Genomic DNA, 17,967 nt, shown 5'->3' with positions numbered 1-17,967 from the left:
CGGAACCCTTGCGGCGGCGGCCTCTTGTCGACTCCACACTAGACCTTGTGCCATAGCTCCGAGTAAGTAGGTATGCTACTTTCCCGTAGGATTCCGGTAGGATTTCACCGAAAATTTCCCAAAAGTCCCGCTAGAGGACGCGAGGCCGAGGCCGAGGATTCAAATGCCGCAACGGGGCTATGAGTCAAATCCCGGGAAACCACAAAAGCCTCGCCGGGTGCGTGCCAAGTTGTACATACCTTACCCTATGTTCCTTAGGTAGCTTGAAAATACGACTTCTTGTTACATACCCTACAAAGGACTGATACTCCGTACTCTGGCTGGTTTACATTTCTTGTAGCTACTTCCAGGTTTTCTAAAACCTTACTTACCCTCAACCCCGGATCCCCCCCACACACTTACCCCAAACAAACTCCAAGGTACACAACAATGACATCCCCGTCCTTCCAAGCCCGGCTCCGCGCCGCGATCCCAGACGGGTCCGACGCCCCCACCCTGCCCTCCCGGGCCTCCCTCGCCGCCGCATCTGCCTCCCTGCCCCGACGACTACCGTCTCACAACACGGATGTCAATACGGGTACCAATGCAAAGGGAGAGGAGAAGGACAATGACGGAGCCTACCTCGCCCCGCTCGGCACCGAAGCAACCCTAGCCCACATCCTGACGGACATCGTCCCCGCCCTCAACGGCCAGGCGCGCAGCGGACGGTACTACGGCTTCGTGACGGGGGGTACCCTACCCGTCGCCGAGGCGGCTGACAATATCGTCTCGGCGCTGGATCAGAATGTGCAGGTGCATTTACCGGAGCAGACTGTCGCTACGGAGGTGGAGAGCGTTGCGTTGGGGATGCTTGCTGATGTGCTGGGGCTCGAGGACGGAAGCGGCGGCAGCGGGAGTGAAGAGGTGTGGAAGGGGAAGACGTTTACCACCGGCGCAACGGCAAGTAACATCCTCGGCCTCGCGTGCGGAAGGGAATATGTTATTGCGAAAAGGGGTGGGAATGTAGGAGAGCAAGGGCTTCTCGGCGCGTGTGTGAGTGCCGGGGTGAAGGGGGTGAGGGTGTTGACGAGTATGGGGCACAGTTCGCTTTCCAAGGCGGCGAGCGTGGTGGGCATCGGGAGGGCGAATGTTGTAGAGTTGCCGTTCAGCGAGGACGAGCCGTGGAGGTTGGATTTGGAGGGTGTGGAGAGGGCGTTGCAGGCGGGAGAGGAGGATGGGGTTGCGAGTATTATTGCGGTGAGCGCGGGGGAGGTGAATACGGGGAGGTTCGCGACGGGGGGAAAGGGGGAGATGGGGAGGTTGAAGGGGTTGGCTGATCGGTTTGGGGCGTGGATTCATGTTGATGGTGGTGAGTTTTTTTTCCGTTGCTATCTTTTTTTTCTTTTTGTGGGTTTGTGGTTGAGAAGGTGGTGAGATTTTTGCTGACGATGGTTGGTCTGACAGCTTTTGGCATCTTTGCGAGGGCTCTCGAGGCGAAGCCCGAGTTTGCAAAGATTCGAGAGATGGCTTCGGGGCTGGAACTCGCGGACAGCATCACCGTGGACGGACACAAGCTTTTGAACGTGGTACGTTCGCATCAAACCCTTCTATCAACCCCATCCCCTCCCCTCTTTCTTTCCTGCTGTATGAAGTAGACTAATGTTTGCTGGGGAACAGCCCTACGACTGCGGCATGTTCTTCTGCCGCTCCCTCGCAACCCAAACAGCCATCTTCACGAACCCAAACGCAGCTTACCTCTCCTCGGCCGGCGCCTCCGCCATCCCCTCACCCCTGAACATCGGCCTCGAGAACTCGCGCCGCTTCCGCGCGTTACCGGCCTACGCCGTCCTCCGGTCCGAAGGGCGGAGCGGGTTGGCGGCGATCCTGGGCCGCATGGTTGTGCTTGCGCGGAAGTTGGCGGCGTGGATTCGAGCTTCGGAGGCGTATGAGCTGCTTCCTGAGGGGGCGTGGGATATCGAGGAGATGACGCATATGGTCGTGCTGTTCCGCGCGAGGGATGAGGTGTTGAATGGGGAGCTTGTTGGGAGGATTAATGGCACGAGGGAGGTGTATGTTAGCGGGACGAGTTGGAAGGGTAGGAAGGCTGTGAGGGTTGCTGTTGGGAGTTGGAGGGTTGATGTCGAGAGGGATTTCGAGGTTGTGACGAGGGTTTTGGGGGATATTGCAAAGACGTGGGCGAGGGAGTGAAGGTATTCTCTTTTGCTGTTTATATGAGATGATATCAAGGTCGGTGTTCATGTCAGTACGCGGTCAATGAGCTATCCCTATAGATCTGGCAGGATGGTGAGGGGATGGTACTTAGGTCACTTCTCTGTCATAATGAGAAGTGGAAGGGACAGGTGGTCGAGGGGTTAAGGAGGCGCCAGTGGAATCCGTTCTTTCGAGATCACCCTTCAACCTTCGCTTCGCTTTTGGTTCGATTCTCCACTGGTGACCTTTTTTCTTTTTGCCCCAAGGTGAACCTACTTCTTTGTTTATTCGGTTAGTATAGTACTACCTACTCACTTCTATTCATGCTAGTATATACAGCCAATGACCCACCGCCCGTCCAATCTACCTGGAAAAAGAGGAGGCGGATGGTATTCAGGTCACTTCTCTCCTCATCTGAACACAACCTGAAGTGAAAGGGGCAGGTGGCCGAGGGGCTAAGGGGGCGCCAGTGGAACCCGTTCTTCCTCGACCACCCTTCAACCAGAGGCTTCGCTTTTTTGGTTCGATTCCCTATCGATGACCTCTTTTTTGCCCTCTACCCTACTGAGAATTCAACATGTTCATGATTGCTTTGTTTTTGATAGTCGACACTAAGATCGACGCACATACTGGCCGAGCCCCTTGCGCGTGAAAATTAAGTTTGAGATACTAGTATCATGAGAGAGGTATGTTGTTGTATTGAGAACAGTGACTGGGTACAGACGCTAATATCAACATGACTTATACGCTATGTTGTCAGGAGTTACGCGTACTATGTACCCGTCATAACGCAGGAGGCTGACATCGAGTATAGAACGGTAGTTTGAGGCACATCACGACGTCCAGAATGGGTACAGGGCAAGGGAAGGATAATTTGGATGGTATTGTGATGCATTCACTCACATGGCGCATTCGAACTTCTTCGAGATGATGTGCAGAAAGTGTCAATGGTATTACTAGTTTACAGGTCGAGTATCGTCTCAATAGGAATACCCCAGTACCAGCTCGCTACGCCCATGGCGCCGATACTCATGGTGAACGCCATCAGAAAGTTCACGTCATTATTATCCAGCAAGTCCCACCCAGTCTCCACGACCCGCGAGGGTTTGGCGTCGCCCATGGTAGGCTTGCGATGTTTGTCCTCGGGATCATACCTCTTCTTCGCATCGCTCGTCTCGAGAGCGTTGACGTCTGCGTTCTCCACCATCTTCTCAACAGCGCCCTTGCCCTCCCCGTGAAGCGCAGCGGCTTTGACAGTAGCGCGCTTCTGGTTCTTGTCGGCGTGGTCGGCCGGATCGCTGGCGATGAGAACCTTTGCGCCGCCCTCGCCCTCGACGATCTTGCCGGTCCGCACGTCGCGCACGGAGCGCTGGAAGACGGCGCCTAGCACGCTGTCGAGCAGACTTCCCAGGACACCCCATAGGGTCATGCCCAGCATGAAGGTCGAGCGCTGCTGCGTGGTCCAGGCGCCGAGGCCGCCGCCGACTTTGCCGGCGCTGTCGTCACCGCAGAGGGGGAGGAAGACCATGGAGGCCGTGACGATGATCATGGAGCCGAGAGCGCCGGCCGCGATGCCAAGGGGCGTCACGCCTCCGTTTGTGCCGCGCGGGACCTTGCGCAGGGTCGGGGACGTGATGAGGCGGGGCTCACCCTTGGCCAGGATCCCAAGCTCGGAGCTGAAGGTATCGGCGGCGACGGCGGCGTAGTTTGCGATGATTCCGATCACGAGGAGGTCGCCGCCCCAGGAGAAGCAGAGCGTGCCTGAGGGGTTCGGGGTCGTGGTGTCGAGGATTGCGTCCTTGCGCTTGTTGAGTTGGTAGGCGTGCAGGAGGGAGAGGCACGAGGCCATGAGCGAGTTGGCGAAGACTGTTGGAGGGATAAAGTTAGCTATACTGCGCTGATCACTCTGGGGAAGCTTCTATTGAACTGACCTTGGACGTGGGTGCGTGCTCCTTCACCTCCTGATGTGCCGCGCGAGGCCATTGTCATTTGTGCCTTGACATCGTGTTTGACCTGGAGTAGATTTAGCATTTGGCGTTTCGTTGAAACAAGGGAGCTAGCCGTACCTTTGTTGCTCTGGTTCCAGCGAGGAAGAAAGTGCAAAGCAGCGCGAATGGCAGGTTCCACGGGTGGTAGGCGTGAGCGATAGCTGTAATGACGGCGGCGACAATGCCTGCGGGGGTCAGGGACTGGTGCGACCAAGCTCGGTACACGAGGGCGAGTGTCGCCGGGAAGGCGTAAATCGCTTTCATGGTGGTCGATTATTCGGGCTGCGTTGTGATGTTGGAAGGTTTGCGAGTTTTGGGCAAACTCGGAGCGTGGTGTTGCAGAAACGGTTCACCAGAATGCCCTGTCCCGTCTGGTGGTGGGATGCGCAGGTGTTCGGGTGAAGGTGAACTCCACGTGACGTCAGCGCTGGGAGCTTGGGGTTGGAGGGAGGAAGCTCCAGACCCCTGTCTAATTTCTTGAGGGCAGGCAGTTAGCTACCAAATTACATCACCCACCTGAAATAGGAAGCAACGGACTTACACAGCTCTTCAGGTGCACAGATTGTACGATGATTATCTGCTCTCGAATTTCTTCAACTCGGGTATAATGCTGAAAACCTCATCTCAGGTGTGATGAAAGTTTCTAAACACGTGCCAATACGGCAGCAAAGCGTCGAAGAATTCTTGGTCACCGTCAGTGCATGTGATACAAGTTGGATAGTTAGGATCTTCCTCCGTTTCGAGATTTTGAAATGATGGTGCTTTCCATGCCTATGAAAGCTTCTCACTAAGCAAATATCGCACCAATTCATAAGTTTGGAATTAAGAGAGCTTACTGCGGTGATGGATCGTAAGGTGGTTGGAGTATCCGCAGGAAAGGCAATATTATATAAACACTCCAGCTACTGCCATGCACTACTCTATCACCATGAACGGTCGGGTCATATACACTCTATCTAAGATAGTCGAAGATGAGAGGCCAGATGAGCCCCATTTTCGCTGTAAGCTGTCAATGTTAGTGGGAATGGCAACTACTACGAGCTGTGACAGATTGATGCGACCAACTCATAGTGACAAGCTCGAAACCACAGTATACAATCTTGACAGTAATCAGCACCGAATCATCCGTAATTACCGTTTCCTATTTTGACGAGAAGGCTGAAGCCACAACGTGAAGACCTCGGGCTTCGTTCCCCGATAACCCCGTGAAGGAATGATGGAGACTGAGTCCCCTCTATCCGTACGAGGAAACCTGGGGCCAGGGGGTGCGCCATGCACCTTAGCTGACCAATCAGCACGAGCTTCGATGCGATTAGTAGCTCCCCCACGTCCCCCGGAATCGGCTCCTTTTCTGCTTAGCGAGAATCGACGAGCTTCATGATTCATGAAGAGCGAGACACGAACAGTCGCTTCGCTTCACTTCGCAACTCAACTTCTTCGTGGGATGGATTGTGTATAAGGCCCAATACGTCGCGATAAGGGAGGGATTGAAAACCTCTTTCTACATCAAGGCCTCTTTTTGGCCCCGACCGCAACAACGTGAACGCCGGCGCACTGCATTCGGAATTCAATTAGTCGCGATGGCTGCCGCGCGCAATCTCACAGCGACCCCGAGTCCCCCTCACTCAGACATAATGGCGGCAGACGTGAGGGAAGAGCCCAAGGCAGCCGTGAAAAACTACAAGGGCTTCGTCGCCGGAGTATTCTCCGGAATCGCCAAGCTCACAGGTTAGTCACTCTGCGTTCTTAGATTTGGCTTTGCGTACTAAAACACTGCGAAGTCGGCCACCCCTTCGACACAATCAAAGTCCGCCTCCAAACAACAGACGCCTCGCGCTTCAGCGGCCCCCTCCAATGCGTAGGCCAAACGCTACGGAACGAGGGCATCCCGGGCCTCTACAAGGGCGCGACCCCTCCGCTGGTCGGCTGGATGTTCATGGACTCGGTCATGCTGGGCTCGCTGACGGTCTACCGCCGCCTCGTCGCCGAGCGCCTCTTCCGCGTCGGCGCCGTCGAAAACCTCCCCTCGTACGGCCACGGCATCGCGGGCATCATGGCGGGCAGCACCGTCAGCTTCATCGCCGCGCCCGTCGAGCACGTCAAGGCGCGCCTGCAGATCCAGTACGCCGCCAACAAAGCCGAGCGGCTGTACAGCGGGCCCGTCGACTGCCTGCGCAAGATTTACGCGAACCACGGCGTCCGGGGCGTGTATCATGGCCTCAGCGCGACGCTGCTGTTTCGCGGGTTTTTCTTCTGCTGGTGGGGCAGCTACGATGTGTTTTCAAAGTACTTCAAGAAGAACACGAACCTCAGCGCGCCGGCGGTGAATTTCTGGGCGGGCGGGCTGAGCGCGCAGATTTTCTGGCTGACGAGTTACCCGTCGGACGTGATTAAGCAGCGCATCATGACGGATCCCCTTGGTGGCGGGCTCAACGACGGGACGCCAAAGTTTAGGAGGTGGAAGGACGCTGCGACGGCGGTGTATAGGGAGACGGGATGGAAGGGATACTGGCGCGGTTTCTTGCCGTGTTTCTTGAGGGCGTTCCCGGCTAATGCTATGGCGTTGGTTGCATTCGAGGGTGTTATGCGGGCTCTGCCGGAGTAGATGGACATTCACATTGCCGTAAGATTTAGACGAGACATTTTGTACGAGGGACACCGATAACCATAGATAGACAGCAGGATACCCAGGATCGCAATCAGAATCGCACCTCAAAGCATACTATCACAATCATTCACGAACGGAGAAAGACCATATATGGCAGATCAACAAGCACACGAAGGTGCTAACTTTTGGTATTCCCTTTTAACCTTGCCAAAATTCCAGTGCCATGCCGACCCAAGTAACCTTAACCTGACTAGTGCATAGAAACCGTTTACTCATCGTCCTCATCAGCCTCGTCGTTAACGACGTTGAAGAACTTGAGCTCGTAAACACCCTTGGAGGTGGAGACGACACGGAGCCAGTCACGGAGCTGCTGCTTCTTGAGGAACTTCTTGGTGCTGCGAGGACAGTGGTGTCAGTAATTTGTTCACCCTGGGATCGCAATTCATCGCTGGCGCGACGGAGGAGGAGAAAACCTACAGGTACTTGAGGTAGCGGCCGGAGAGCTCGTTGTGGGCAATGATCTCAATCTTGCCCTCACCCTGCTGGGAGATCTGAACCTGGTCGCCGAGGTTGCCGACGCGACCCTCAACCTTGATCTTGTCCTGGAGGAACTTCTCGAAGGCAGCGACGTCGAAGATCTTGTCGGAGGCGGGCTGGGAAGCGTTGATGATGAACTTCTTGGTAACCTTCTGGTTCTTGCCCTTGCCGGTGCGCTTGATCGCCTAGAATTTGCGGAACATGACGTTAGCCTACTGTTTCACGCCATCGCCCAATTTCTCTCCTCCCATTTTCAGAGAGGAGAGAAGATGGGTTGGGCCAACAGCAAAGCGGTGTTGTCATGTACGTACTGCTTGAGGAGCCATTTTGGACGGATGTGATGGACGCAAAGAAGTTTGATCCTGCGTTTGGTTGAAGTGGTTGTGGTGAAGGGGAAGAATTGACAGATTGAGATGGAGCTTGACACTTCACGAAACTTTTTCCCAGCCCAAAAGTGGATTTCAGTTGTGGGTGTAGGAAAAAGTGGCAGCGAAATTCTAGGGCAACGGATCATTACCTTATCCGAAAGGTGAGAGGGGCGGGCCTGACCGGGAAGTGGCCCTTCACCGAAGTCACCGAGACCCCCGGTGGTCTGAGCTCCGCGCTCCAATCAAGAACGAGTCGCATCCAATTCTTTCCCCAGGCACAACTCGTTTGCCATAATTGGCAGGCAAGCAATGCACGAAGGGCGCGTCTGCGCTGTCGCGAATGATTCACTTTCGACATCGCAGATTGCCATGTCAAGGACCGCCTTCATTGTAACTTACAGGCACTGACCTCAATGGCTTGGGTTAGCTTTCTGCCTGAAATTTCCTGCCTAGAACCCCCACACGCGAAAGAAGCCCATGCATGTGTGAATCACGGGAGCAATTCGATAAACAGCGGCCCCTTTCTCTCATTGGTGGACGTGGGTGCGACTTCGTTGTGGTCACGATTAAGGACAAGAGTCAACGAGCCAGTAAGCTCTAGTAAAGGGGGTTCTTTGCACCTAGGCTTTCCGTGAATGGATTGTTCTACTTCCAGTATTCCATCACCTCGTGACGCATGCGGGACTAAGAGATGGACTGGTTGTATCAAGCATTCCACGGCGAGGCGTGTCCTAAGCATTGGATCACTAAGAAACGCAATGATAGATTCAGTCCACCTTCCTCTTGCTTTCCTAGTCATCGTATCGGCATTACGTAGCGCACCATGAAAACTCAGCCGTTTTGTTAACATAGACTAATTCCAGCAAATTATCCATCTAAAGATAGTAAATGCTTTATACGAAGGGATTGCGTAAACGTCAACGCACACGGAGCGACGAATTAGCTCGCTATCCCAAGGTTTTCTTCGGGGCGAAAGGTTTAGTCTTGCCCAGAAAGGTAATCACCACGTCAAATCAAGTTGATGGTCCTCATCTACCGCGTTTAACCTTCTCTGTGAATTTGCAGAATGTCATATTGCTAAGCGATGGAATCTGGTGACTAATTGCAGGTCGTACAACCTACTAGAACAACAACATATTCACTGGCAGGGTCACATCATGAAGTGACAGTTACAGGCGAACCATATGTACCATCGGCTAGAACATTGGTCCTCATGAGACGTTTTCGCCACTTCAGGGTTCAATCCAATGGCGGGATAAGGTGTAGTAGTTCTCAGATCAGTCTGCCCAGGTAAAATGCCGTCAACGGCCTTAGTCAAGTTGACTTGCCGATGGGCATGACTAGGCGTATAGGCATTGCTGTCTTGACATGCCAAGATAGGTACGCAATGAGCAATTACGAGGCGGCTGGGCCCAGTCCGGTTCCTGCCGGGTGATCGATGAAGATACATGAGTGGTTCCTGGTTGATGATGCCCGGAGGAAGACGGCTTCGCTGAGGGTCCCCCTGACTGTTCGTGCGACTGGAGCGTGCGATCCCCGAAGAATATCCTGAGGCACACATGCATAGGGCTGAACGATTGGATGAGAATACGTACCGAAACGGACCCCACCTCGATCTCTCAACTCCCCCTCCTTCATCGAAGTACCTACTTCTGGGTCGCCATGCCACCAGATACTCTTCTCGATTGCAAGTCTTTGCTCGAGTACTTTCAATTGTCATTCAATGCTACGACTTAGGCACCCAGGTCTCGTGGCTGAGTCTTGCGCAGGGTAGCCTGTTCTCCCGGGCAGGGGTGTGCGCCAATGGCACCCTTGAATGGCACGTCGTCCATTTCGACTCGAATCTCTTTCGACTCGAGGTCGCCAGGTTCCCAATCATCTGCACAGCTACGGCACTGCTACGCTAGCTGCCGTTACATTACTCTACAATCCTGATTATTTCACAGCGCTGACCTTGTTTCATCCCCCCGGATGAGGCTCGGTGAGGTGGAGGTATTTCGCCGTGAAGCCCGAGCTGGAACCTCCCATTCGATAGAGGAAAGTCCAAGGCGGAGATTCTCACACCACACCAGCTTGTAAGGCGCATTGTAATCATCCATTGAGGCAGCATATCGAACATGTAGGCGGACTGGGTCATCTGCCTCGGGTGTCGAGTTCAACCTGGAGACCGTCGTTTCCTGCTCACATGCTTGGCTCCGGCCCCCCACCCAACCCACCCCGGGAAACAATGATATCTCTGCAAACTACTGGACTATCTTCGCCACCTTGAACCTCCATCTTTTGACGCAAAGTACTCGTTTCCTGTTGTACGCGAACCAAAGTCATCATCTTCTGTTCCATTGAGTCTGGGTCTCGTCCATCTCTCTCTTTAGTCAACGTGAACTCGTACTTTCATGTAACCAACGAAAACGACAAGATTCAGGAACGGAAATCGCTATTCGTATCAAGATCTGAAGCAAGATACGAGGTGTCTCTGATACCCGCAGCCGTGCCGCAGCGGGATGAAATTAGCCGTCCTGCTACCCGGTCATCTGGGACACCGGCCCACGGTACTGCGCCTTTTCCCCACGCAGTCAGGTACCTGTGGCGTATGCTAAACGGCACTCTCAACGTCCTATTGACAGTATTGGCATTAGGTACACCCTGTGAAGGCCGCCTTTGGAAAGTCGATTTCCGTCTCCGTAGGAGTCGATTGCTTTCCGCTAGTCCAGCTGTTCTCTATCCGCTGCCTTCACCGGTCTGCAAGTCAGCAGGCGTCACCCTCGATTACGATGTCGATGTGAACTTGAACGCAAACTCGGACCCCACCACCTTCTTAAAGTCACTTCAAGGCGTCTCTCTGTTCTCTTGGCTTACAACGTCGAGACGAGAGAATCGTCTCCTGTCCACGTCAACTGTCGACTCCTATCGAATTCGAATTTGACCTCTAGTCGCTAGAGCTTCGGCTTTGAACGCGGGATTGGCTACGGATATGCTCGTATGGACCTTTTCTTGTTGTTGCCTTGTATTGAAACAGCCAGTCGTATCCCAATAACGTCTTTGAGTCACTTCGCACATACTCTAGTGGTGTGGGCTGTACATCGGCACTCTCCGTCGTCTACCATGGCAATCTCATTACAAGAATGAACGTATTCGAGGCAAGTTCGATTCTGAAACTTAGTAGTGGTGAAAGATAAATTACAAAACCTGAACAGATCCGAATCCTGAACACTAACTCTCATCAGTCTCGATCTGTTTCCCACGCTACATACCACGGTCATGATGAGAATAGCTATCGTGGGTGGTGGAGGCTTCGCAGCTATCCTAGCCCATCACATCACGCAAACAGCGAACCCCGTCATCATTCTATCAAGAGAAGTAAGCAAGGAAGAAAATGTGAGTGTATCAGGTCACTAACAAGAAGGCCGCAGTCAAAACCAGAGCTGGAGGAGCGCTACGACTGTCAAGTCGCGGTAGTAGACTACGACGATGCCGAAAGCCTCCGTTTCGCCCTCAAGGGCATCGACCTCGTCATCTCAACAATACGCGGCCAAGAACAAATCAACGTCATCCACGCCGCGCGCCACTCCCGCGTCCGCCTCTTCGTCCCCGCAGAGTTTGAAGGCTCGATATCCCACCGCCCATCATCCGGCCAAGACCCACTCGACTATGGCTCCTCCGAAGCCATCGAGCTACTGAAACACTGCGCCAGTTCAAAGTCTCGCAAGATGGAGTACACGATCTTCTCCTGCGGCGTCCTGTACGAGCGCTTTGCGCCGGGCGGGTTGGCGGAGTACGGCATGGGAGCACGCGCTACGATTGGGAGCCAGGGGGTTTACCTCGTCGATGTCGGAAACGCGTCCGCGGATATTGTTGAGACGAATGGCTCTGGACGGCCTGTACAAGTCTGCATGACCTCCGTCGGCGACGTGGCCCGATTCGTTGCCGCCGCCATTGAGCTGGGCCCGGGCACGTGGCCCCGCGAGTTCAAGATGAGAGGGGACAGGATGTCGGTTCGAGACATATTTGCAAAGTGCAGTAACGTGAGAGGTGGTGAGTGATATTTCCTCCCTCTACCTGAGAGTTCTGGGCTAATTAAATGATAGTGGCATTCACCTTGCGTACTCGAAAGTACTCGAAGCTCCAGAGCGAGCTTACACACTATGAGCAGCGACAGAACTGGAGCCAGTGGTGGAATATCCAGCGTCTGATAGCTACGGCAGATGGGCGGTATGACTTTCGCCAGGCGAACCTGAACGAAGCCGTCGACTTTCGACCAGTCAGTTTCAGGTCGTGGCTCGAATCGAACTGGGGACCAGGATCATAGACGGCAACTTTCTCTTCGCTTTGTATTGTGCCAAGGGCATTTGTCTGTTTAATCATTGTCACGGGACACTTTCTCATTGTAGCTCTAGCCTACCATCTCTATTCTAATCCGACTGAATTGGACCATCTCAAATAGTATCTCCAAGGTACCTGGACACCAGATCCGAACCCACGTAACGGGCCAGGTTATCGCGGATCGTTGTTGGACTACTGAGTCCTTGCCTTATACAACAGTATCATTCCCCGATTCCTCTACAGCTACGTTTCACTCCAATATCGCGAAGAATGGCCACTTATCCTCGACAAACGTACAAGAAACTGCTATCCCAAAACCCTGGTACTCGAGATTGCAGCGAGGCGACCCTAGGGAAAGGAGGCCTCATCGGCCCAGTAAGATGACAGCGTGTAGTGATCTGGAGGGTATCATCGTAGAGAACGCATGCATCCTTCGCCCCAAAAAGGGGTTCAACCCCCGACGCGAAAGCCCAAGGCACAACGTAGTTGAACCTGTGTACTAGCACAACCTACGCTGTCCAAGATACATGCTCCAGCCTCTTGAGAGACCAGGATCGATTCGGTAGATGCAACCGGCCCCAGGTGCCAGGTAACTCTGTCCCTCAAATTCGCCTTACAAGGTAGCATGCGTCTCGTTATTTCCAAGATCCCGGAATCTGCTACTGCTGATGGCTGATGCTTACACCCGACCTACCCTTTTCGCCAGCAGCTCCGGCGGCGCGGTAACAGCCTTTAATTGGTCACTGCCCATCCTTCCCGTCACACTGCATATCGTTCCTAATATGCCGGCGAAAAGCAGATGAGACCCCCCGGCTCTGTTACGGTTATCCAGAAGCGGTAGCTTAGGCCGCGCAGCCGGACGGAGGGAGGAAGTGGTGATGAGAAACTGCACGCGCGTAAAAGTATGGTATTTTGATATGCCTCGGGACCTTTTGCAAACTTTAGCCTCATGACGGCGACCTACATCCATCGTCCAGTCAACCCTTGAAACTGCCGACATCACTCCGAACTAGCCAAAAGGAAAAATGGTTCGCAATAGTGATATTGGAGGGCTAATATGGACCGCCAAAAACCCTCCACCCTCCCCTTTTCGGAAGGTTGTAGTCTAACCGCACACTCGGTTCTAAACCCCTTACCCCTCCCCCTCCCCGTTGTCTATTTCTCCCTCAATCCCAGAGCCGCGTTGAATGCCCTTTAATGATGTATCCGCGGTGTTGAATGCAAGCCCTTCCCGTTTGAACCCCTCAGCCAATAATCATGGCGCTCTGTTGAAAATTCCATTGTTTCCCATATCCCCGTTTCGCCCGTGCCGATAACCCGGTTTTGCGTTTGCCTCGTTCGCATTCAGACGCCCTCTCCCTCCGCGACCAACCCCCGCACGCCGCGCCGTCCCAATTGTTGAAAGCAAGGATGTAACTTCGTCCAGAGTACTATCACAGTCCACTGGACGGCACCTCCTCACAGAAAATCGCTACACTCTTGACCCTCACGCCTTGTCCGCCTCGTCACCATACTCATCCACGACCCAAAGGCAGAACTTCTCCCACTCCGTCTCCCACAACTTGAGCCTCTGCGCCTTGACGCCGGAGCCCAGACTCGCCTGCTTGATCCCCTCGGTCCACTCCGCCGGCGTCTCGTCCTCAAAGGCGGACCACCGCACGCTGTTCTCCGCCATGGATCCCAGCCCGAGCAGGCCGACGTTCTCCCACCCCTGCAGCGCCTGCCAGTAATCGTGCGACATGCCCGCCGTGTCCTGGCCCAGCATGGCCGGGTCGTCGTTGCACAGCGCGCACGAGACGCCGCGCGAGAGCAGCGCGGGCAGCGGGTGCGACATGATGGAGCCGCAGAGGCGGAGGACCTCGTTGGAGATGGGGCACGACTCGACGAGGATGCGTTTCTCCTTGACCATGTCGATGAGCAGCGGGTGCTTGTAGAGGGAGAAGCCGTGGCCGATGCGCCGCGTGCCGAGGAGGATGGCATCGTAGAGGTTCTGGTCCGTCTCGTCGCCGTCGCCGAGTGTCTCGCCGGCGTGGAAGAAGAAGGGGAGGTTGACGCCTTCCTGGGCGCACTGCTTGCGGAACCAGAAGAGTTCCGGGAGGAGGTCGCGGAGGGGCCGGCCGAGGTCTTCTTGGCCGACGAGGTCGTAGCCGGCGATGAGGTGGGGCCAGGAGATTTTTGTGGTGATGCAGTTGTCCATGCTCTCGATGATGTCCCGGACGGGGAGGTGGCGGATGGTGGTCCAGATGGTGCGGAAGCCCCAGAAGGCGGCGTGGGCCGGGTCGGATTTGAAGAGGGCGAGCTCTTCTTCCATTACTTGGAACATGTGGTTGTAGTCCTTTTCCGGTTCTTCTTGCTGGTCGCGGCAGTAGTTGAGCGGCCAAGTGAATCTATTCGGGGTCAGTACATCGCCTTTCGATGTGTGACAAGGATGATTTATTTACCTCAGCTCGATCCAGTATATGCCGTCTGCCAACAGAGACGCCATCAATCTCTTGAGGAAGGCACGGAAAATTGGCTCGTAGTGAATAATGGTGTTGGTGACGCCAAAGCACGAGGTGAACTTGCGCCAGACAGCATCGATGCCGTGATGCTGCTCATACGTGTCCGTCAAGGTGATTGTGCAGCGCGCCTTGAGCCACTTGAGGAACCCCGTCCTGCCGCCATCGGGATACTCATCCGCCGCCGTGGTCAACAGACGAAACTCGCCCGGGACATAGCCATCCTCCCAGACGGGCTTTGAACTCGTCTCCGCCTTTCTGTAGCGGAAATGTACGCTAGCATTCGACCTCGCCGACTCGTTGGACAGGGGCTCGTCCGCAGCAAAGTGAATCCCGGGCGTCTTGAGCAGGACATCGAACAAAAAGTCAAAGTCCACCATGGCGTCCAAGTGTGAGTGAAGGAGCGAACCCTTTGGCATCCTCTGCACGATGCGCCACAGTCTGGTCGTCTCGAGGCGCTGCTTGGCGAGTGTGAACATCATGCCCGGGAAGGGCGCCAGGCCTTCGGTGGTGGCGAGGTCCTCCTCCGTCTGGGCGTTCCATATCGTCCTCTTCTCCTCGTCACGGATGCGGGAGACGATGTCTGCTGCGCGCCGGGCAATGGGGGACGCGGCGTCCTTGAAGGAGGCGTCGGCGCGCTTCTTGTGCTCCTGGGCGATGAGGGCGTCACGGCCTTTGATGTACTGTGTGATGAACGGGTCAGAGACGGATGGGATGTCTTGGCGGAGCTCCTCCCAATCTTCGTTTGAGAGAGACATGTTGAGCGGATGATGCGGGGTTCTTTGTGAACACTGAGATAAGAGGGCGCGAGAAGCGGGGAGAGAGGGTGAAGGTGGTGAGTTGAGTAACGGCGGGATTGAGCTTTATGAGATATCGTTCAAGGCTCCGAAGATGTGGACTCGGTGTCGACGAGATAGGCAGGCATCCGTGGTGTTCCCTCCGGTCGGTCGGCTCCGGTGTGGTGATGGGGGGTTTCTTGAGTCGCCGGCGGTTTACGATGGAATTAGGCGGTTAGCGATGACTGCGGGGACGCGGGGTTACAGTGGTGGGCCAGTGCACGATGATAATGATAGCTCTCGTCGGGCCCCACTCCGGATTCAGCGGCGCCGAAGCCGGGGATATGCCCGGAACACCAATCCGCGTCATTCTCTAGGTACTCTCAGCAAGGTCGGTTCGGCAGGCGTCAATCAGGAAGAGTTGACCCGCTCTCTACATGCCAGCCGTCATCACGTATTCTTATAGCTGCGGTCGTCTTTGATTCCATGCTAGATGGTCAGAAATGTTCTCCACTGCTAGTTTCCACGGTTTCTTCTCGCCAACATATACGGCATTTTGAGGTTTCTTCAAGCTGTACGATATTGAAAGCTTTATTCAATTCAAATACTTAGACATGTATTCAACCGGGACAGATATCACGCACGAGTCCGCCATGGCCGCTGGCAGCTTCCTCGACAACGTCGAAATTAGAATGAAAGGTTGTCATGCCAAAGATCGCACTCATTGTCCTGCCTTGGCTTTTGAGTATTCCTCCAAGTGGATCAATACTTCCTGCCTCACGCACCCTGGTGGCTCTCATCCGATCAGTCATAGGTGCCAGGGACAGAGTGCCTCTCAACAAGCACCGTCCGTTGTAGTCGATGGCCAAGCGGTACGATTCTATCGTATGTTGGCTCACGGTCCTACATAATGCCATGGATAGCTTGTTTTTTTGAGAAAGGCCACGCGTTCGAGTCAGCTTTTGATTCCCCTTTTTTCAAAGCATTCTTTCATGAACCACACTTGGTCGTGTATCAGCTAGAAGATTCTTAAGCCGAAAGATCGGCCAGCTTCCCGCAACTTTATGGCGCTGCCCCGGGCGACTCTTCGCGTCGGCTGGCACATGCATTTCTCAACACCAATAGCGTTGTCGTGAAAGGGACAGAGTGAGCATCTTGCCGTCCCAGGTGGTATTTGAGGGCCACAGATCGTGCAACCTGCCTTGATCGGGTGGCTACACTGGATTTCCGTACGCTTGAAGTGGACCCAAGTGTTTATCCACCGTGCTTCTACGTGGTCCTTCTGGACCATCCCTCACTCTTTCTAACTCCAAAACTAAATGAGTTTCGCCGAAGGTATCGGCACTTGTGGATTGCGACAGTTGGTTTTGGAACAGAAAACATATTTGTCGATTATGCGAGGGTATCTAGTCGTTAAACCCCCTTTCCTTTTCGTAATTGTAGCCTCATTCTAGAACGCTAGGCTTCACCTTGGAACTATTTTCTTCACAACTCTCAGTTGTGCTCATCCGGCTTCATGCCCGTCCAGCCTCTGGCCATCTTCCATCCATCCATCCATCCATCCATCCTTCCCTTACTGTGCAAAGCCTTTCCTCCACAAGAAAAGGCCACAGAAGGGAGCACCATCACCCCCACTCCCCATGAAAAACTCCTTGCGAAGTCTCTCAAGAGTGGACAAGTCTTAACCATACTTGCGACTCCCGCCCTTGGTAGCCTGCAACCCCCCCTTACCCTTCTTCTCCTCCTTCTTCGCCTTCTTCCCCTTGCCAATGAGCTCCAGGTGGCCCGCCCTCTCGCCCAGCAGCTTCTCCGTCCGCGACGTCAGCCCCGCGGCCATCTTCTTCTGCATCTTGTCGGCCGAGGAGTGTGCCTTGGCCTTTTGGGGTTTGGCCACGCGCGAGGCGTTCTTGAGCTGCTTGTTCTTGGGTTTGCCCGTCGGCGCGGGGCGCGATGCGGATTTGACGCCGCCTTGTGCCATCTTCGTGTGTGTGTAGGTGTGTCGTTTGGTTCTGGTCGGGGACGTTGTTCTCGGGAGATGTGGTTTCGAAGTTCTTTTCTCGTTCGCGGTGGAGGAAAAGGTTAAGGAAAAGCGGTCGTTGTCTCAAACCGTTTCCTAGAACTTCCTTATCTCGTCTGATAGAAAGGTCGTAGATAGTGCGTGGGTAAATGTGGCGAGTGTTCCGGCCTCGAATCCTTCAACTCGGGCGACGGTGAAGAAGGGAAAAAGCAGCTGTTGCGAAGGCGACGGGGAAACGAAAGGAACCTGGAACCCAAAGAAAATTTCAGTGGGTCCCCATGCGCTTATCGCTCACCGACCACACCGAGAAGACCCCGCCACCCCGCTCAATTTAGGTAGGTACCTCTGCAGACCCTGGAAAGGTACGTACCTTTTCGCTTTCCTCCATGCTCATCTTCTTGGGAGATGAGCATATATCTAGGTAGGTAGGGTACACTCTATAGCTCACAGGCTCACATGTCATGGAAAAGTTCAAGCCAAAGATGGTACAAGATAACATCATTTTACAATCTAATTCTAGTGATAAAATAGACAACACCGTCTAGCCCTGATACAAGTACAGTCTAGATATTAATACAAAAAAACATTACAGTCTTGGGATTATCCAGACACAAAAGAAAGTACAAAAGAAAGGAAAGCTACAGCCGTATATCGTACAACCTCCA

General features: G+C 54.2%; 7 protein-coding genes across 7 annotated transcripts; 3 read left to right on the top strand and 4 right to left on the bottom strand.

The window, feature by feature from the left end:
- The first annotated feature begins 228 nt into the window (after positions 1 to 228).
- Positions 229 to 2,369, top strand: HER10_EVM0000828 (pyridoxal-dependent decarboxylase). Its single transcript, XM_035470596.1, has 3 exons — positions 229 to 1,348; positions 1,444 to 1,565; positions 1,657 to 2,369. The coding sequence occupies exons 1-3, from the start codon at positions 430 to 432 to the stop codon at positions 2,185 to 2,187; spliced, it is 1,572 nt and encodes a 523-aa protein (XP_035337936.1). The 5' UTR covers positions 229 to 429; the 3' UTR covers positions 2,188 to 2,369.
- Positions 2,370 to 3,124: 755 nt separating this feature from the next.
- Positions 3,125 to 4,610, bottom strand: HER10_EVM0010499 (integral membrane protein DUF92). Its single transcript, XM_035479956.1, has 3 exons — positions 4,257 to 4,610; positions 4,122 to 4,203; positions 3,125 to 4,056 (listed from the first exon to the last, which is right to left on the bottom strand). The coding sequence occupies exons 1-3, from the start codon at positions 4,440 to 4,442 to the stop codon at positions 3,152 to 3,154; spliced, it is 1,173 nt and encodes a 390-aa protein (XP_035338844.1). The 5' UTR covers positions 4,443 to 4,610; the 3' UTR covers positions 3,125 to 3,151.
- Positions 4,611 to 5,586: 976 nt separating this feature from the next.
- Positions 5,587 to 6,831, top strand: HER10_EVM0003289 (uncharacterized protein). The gene is made up of 2 exons (XM_035472971.1): positions 5,587 to 5,906; positions 5,960 to 6,831. Exons 1-2 carry the CDS (start codon positions 5,759 to 5,761, stop codon positions 6,781 to 6,783), a joined length of 972 nt encoding a protein of 323 aa, XP_035338164.1. The 5' UTR covers positions 5,587 to 5,758; the 3' UTR covers positions 6,784 to 6,831.
- A 53-nt stretch (positions 6,832 to 6,884) lies between these two features.
- Positions 6,885 to 7,767, bottom strand: HER10_EVM0005497 (ribosomal L22e family protein). The gene is made up of 3 exons (XM_035475111.1): positions 7,635 to 7,767; positions 7,264 to 7,508; positions 6,885 to 7,181 (listed from the first exon to the last, which is right to left on the bottom strand). The coding sequence occupies exons 1-3, from the start codon at positions 7,647 to 7,649 to the stop codon at positions 7,055 to 7,057; spliced, it is 387 nt and encodes a 128-aa protein (XP_035338355.1). The 5' UTR covers positions 7,650 to 7,767; the 3' UTR covers positions 6,885 to 7,054.
- Positions 7,768 to 10,949: 3,182 nt separating this feature from the next.
- Positions 10,950 to 11,997, top strand: HER10_EVM0012553 (isoflavone reductase; the record flags this gene model as incomplete). Its single annotated transcript, XM_035481946.1, has 3 exons — positions 10,950 to 11,048; positions 11,102 to 11,723; positions 11,777 to 11,997. The coding sequence occupies 3 exons, from the start codon at positions 10,950 to 10,952 to the stop codon at positions 11,995 to 11,997; spliced, it is 942 nt and encodes a 313-aa protein (XP_035339016.1).
- A 1,174-nt stretch (positions 11,998 to 13,171) lies between these two features.
- HER10_EVM0001250 (adenosine/AMP deaminase) lies at positions 13,172 to 15,500 on the bottom strand. The gene is made up of 2 exons (XM_035471005.1): positions 14,453 to 15,500; positions 13,172 to 14,398 (listed from the first exon to the last, which is right to left on the bottom strand). Exons 1-2 carry the CDS (start codon positions 15,265 to 15,267, stop codon positions 13,498 to 13,500), a joined length of 1,716 nt encoding a protein of 571 aa, XP_035337969.1. The 5' UTR covers positions 15,268 to 15,500; the 3' UTR covers positions 13,172 to 13,497.
- A 1,172-nt stretch (positions 15,501 to 16,672) lies between these two features.
- Positions 16,673 to 17,521, bottom strand: HER10_EVM0005112 (uncharacterized protein). Its single transcript, XM_035474737.1, has one exon. It carries the CDS (start codon positions 17,261 to 17,263, stop codon positions 16,967 to 16,969), a length of 297 nt encoding a protein of 98 aa, XP_035338319.1. The 5' UTR covers positions 17,264 to 17,521; the 3' UTR covers positions 16,673 to 16,966.
- Positions 17,522 to 17,967: the final 446 nt, after the last annotated feature.

Source organism: Colletotrichum scovillei, assembly GCF_011075155.1.
Source record: "Colletotrichum scovillei strain TJNH1 chromosome Unknown Contig00001, whole genome shotgun sequence".
Classification (NCBI taxonomy): domain Eukaryota; kingdom Fungi; phylum Ascomycota; class Sordariomycetes; order Glomerellales; family Glomerellaceae; genus Colletotrichum; species Colletotrichum scovillei.
The sequence above is the reverse complement of the archived record's forward strand: the minus strand, read 5'-3'. Positions and strand labels throughout refer to the sequence as shown.

What these genes read in the sequence shown, in the direction of transcription:
- HER10_EVM0000828 (XM_035470596.1), top strand. Translation starts at nt 430, where the DNA reads ATGACATCCCCGTCCTTCCAAGCCCGGCTCCGCGCCGCGATCCCAGAC. An exon ending in GTGGATTCATGTTGATGGTG is followed by an intron (nt 1,349 to 1,443) that starts GTGAGTTTTTTT and finishes TTGGTCTGACAG; the next exon opens with CTTTTGGCATCTTTGCGAGG. An exon ending in GACACAAGCTTTTGAACGTG is followed by an intron (nt 1,566 to 1,656) that starts GTACGTTCGCAT and finishes GCTGGGGAACAG; the next exon opens with CCCTACGACTGCGGCATGTT.
- HER10_EVM0010499 (XM_035479956.1), bottom strand. Translation starts at nt 4,442, where the DNA reads ATGAAAGCGATTTACGCCTTCCCGGCGACACTCGCCCTCGTGTACCGA. An exon ending in CTGGAACCAGAGCAACAAAG is followed by an intron (nt 4,204 to 4,256) that starts GTACGGCTAGCT and finishes AATCTACTCCAG; the next exon opens with GTCAAACACGATGTCAAGGC. An exon ending in AGCACGCACCCACGTCCAAG is followed by an intron (nt 4,057 to 4,121) that starts GTCAGTTCAATA and finishes TCCCTCCAACAG; the next exon opens with TCTTCGCCAACTCGCTCATG.
- HER10_EVM0003289 (XM_035472971.1), top strand. Translation starts at nt 5,759, where the DNA reads ATGGCTGCCGCGCGCAATCTCACAGCGACCCCGAGTCCCCCTCACTCA. An exon ending in CGGAATCGCCAAGCTCACAG is followed by an intron (nt 5,907 to 5,959) that starts GTTAGTCACTCT and finishes AACACTGCGAAG; the next exon opens with TCGGCCACCCCTTCGACACA.
- HER10_EVM0005497 (XM_035475111.1), bottom strand. An exon ending in GGCCGCTACCTCAAGTACCT is followed by an intron (nt 7,182 to 7,263) that starts GTAGGTTTTCTC and finishes CTGTCCTCGCAG; the next exon opens with CACCAAGAAGTTCCTCAAGA.
- HER10_EVM0001250 (XM_035471005.1), bottom strand. Translation starts at nt 15,267, where the DNA reads ATGTCTCTCTCAAACGAAGATTGGGAGGAGCTCCGCCAAGACATCCCA. An exon ending in ATATACTGGATCGAGCTGAG is followed by an intron (nt 14,399 to 14,452) that starts GTAAATAAATCA and finishes GACCCCGAATAG; the next exon opens with ATTCACTTGGCCGCTCAACT.
- HER10_EVM0005112 (XM_035474737.1), bottom strand. Translation starts at nt 17,263, where the DNA reads ATGGCACAAGGCGGCGTCAAATCCGCATCGCGCCCCGCGCCGACGGGC.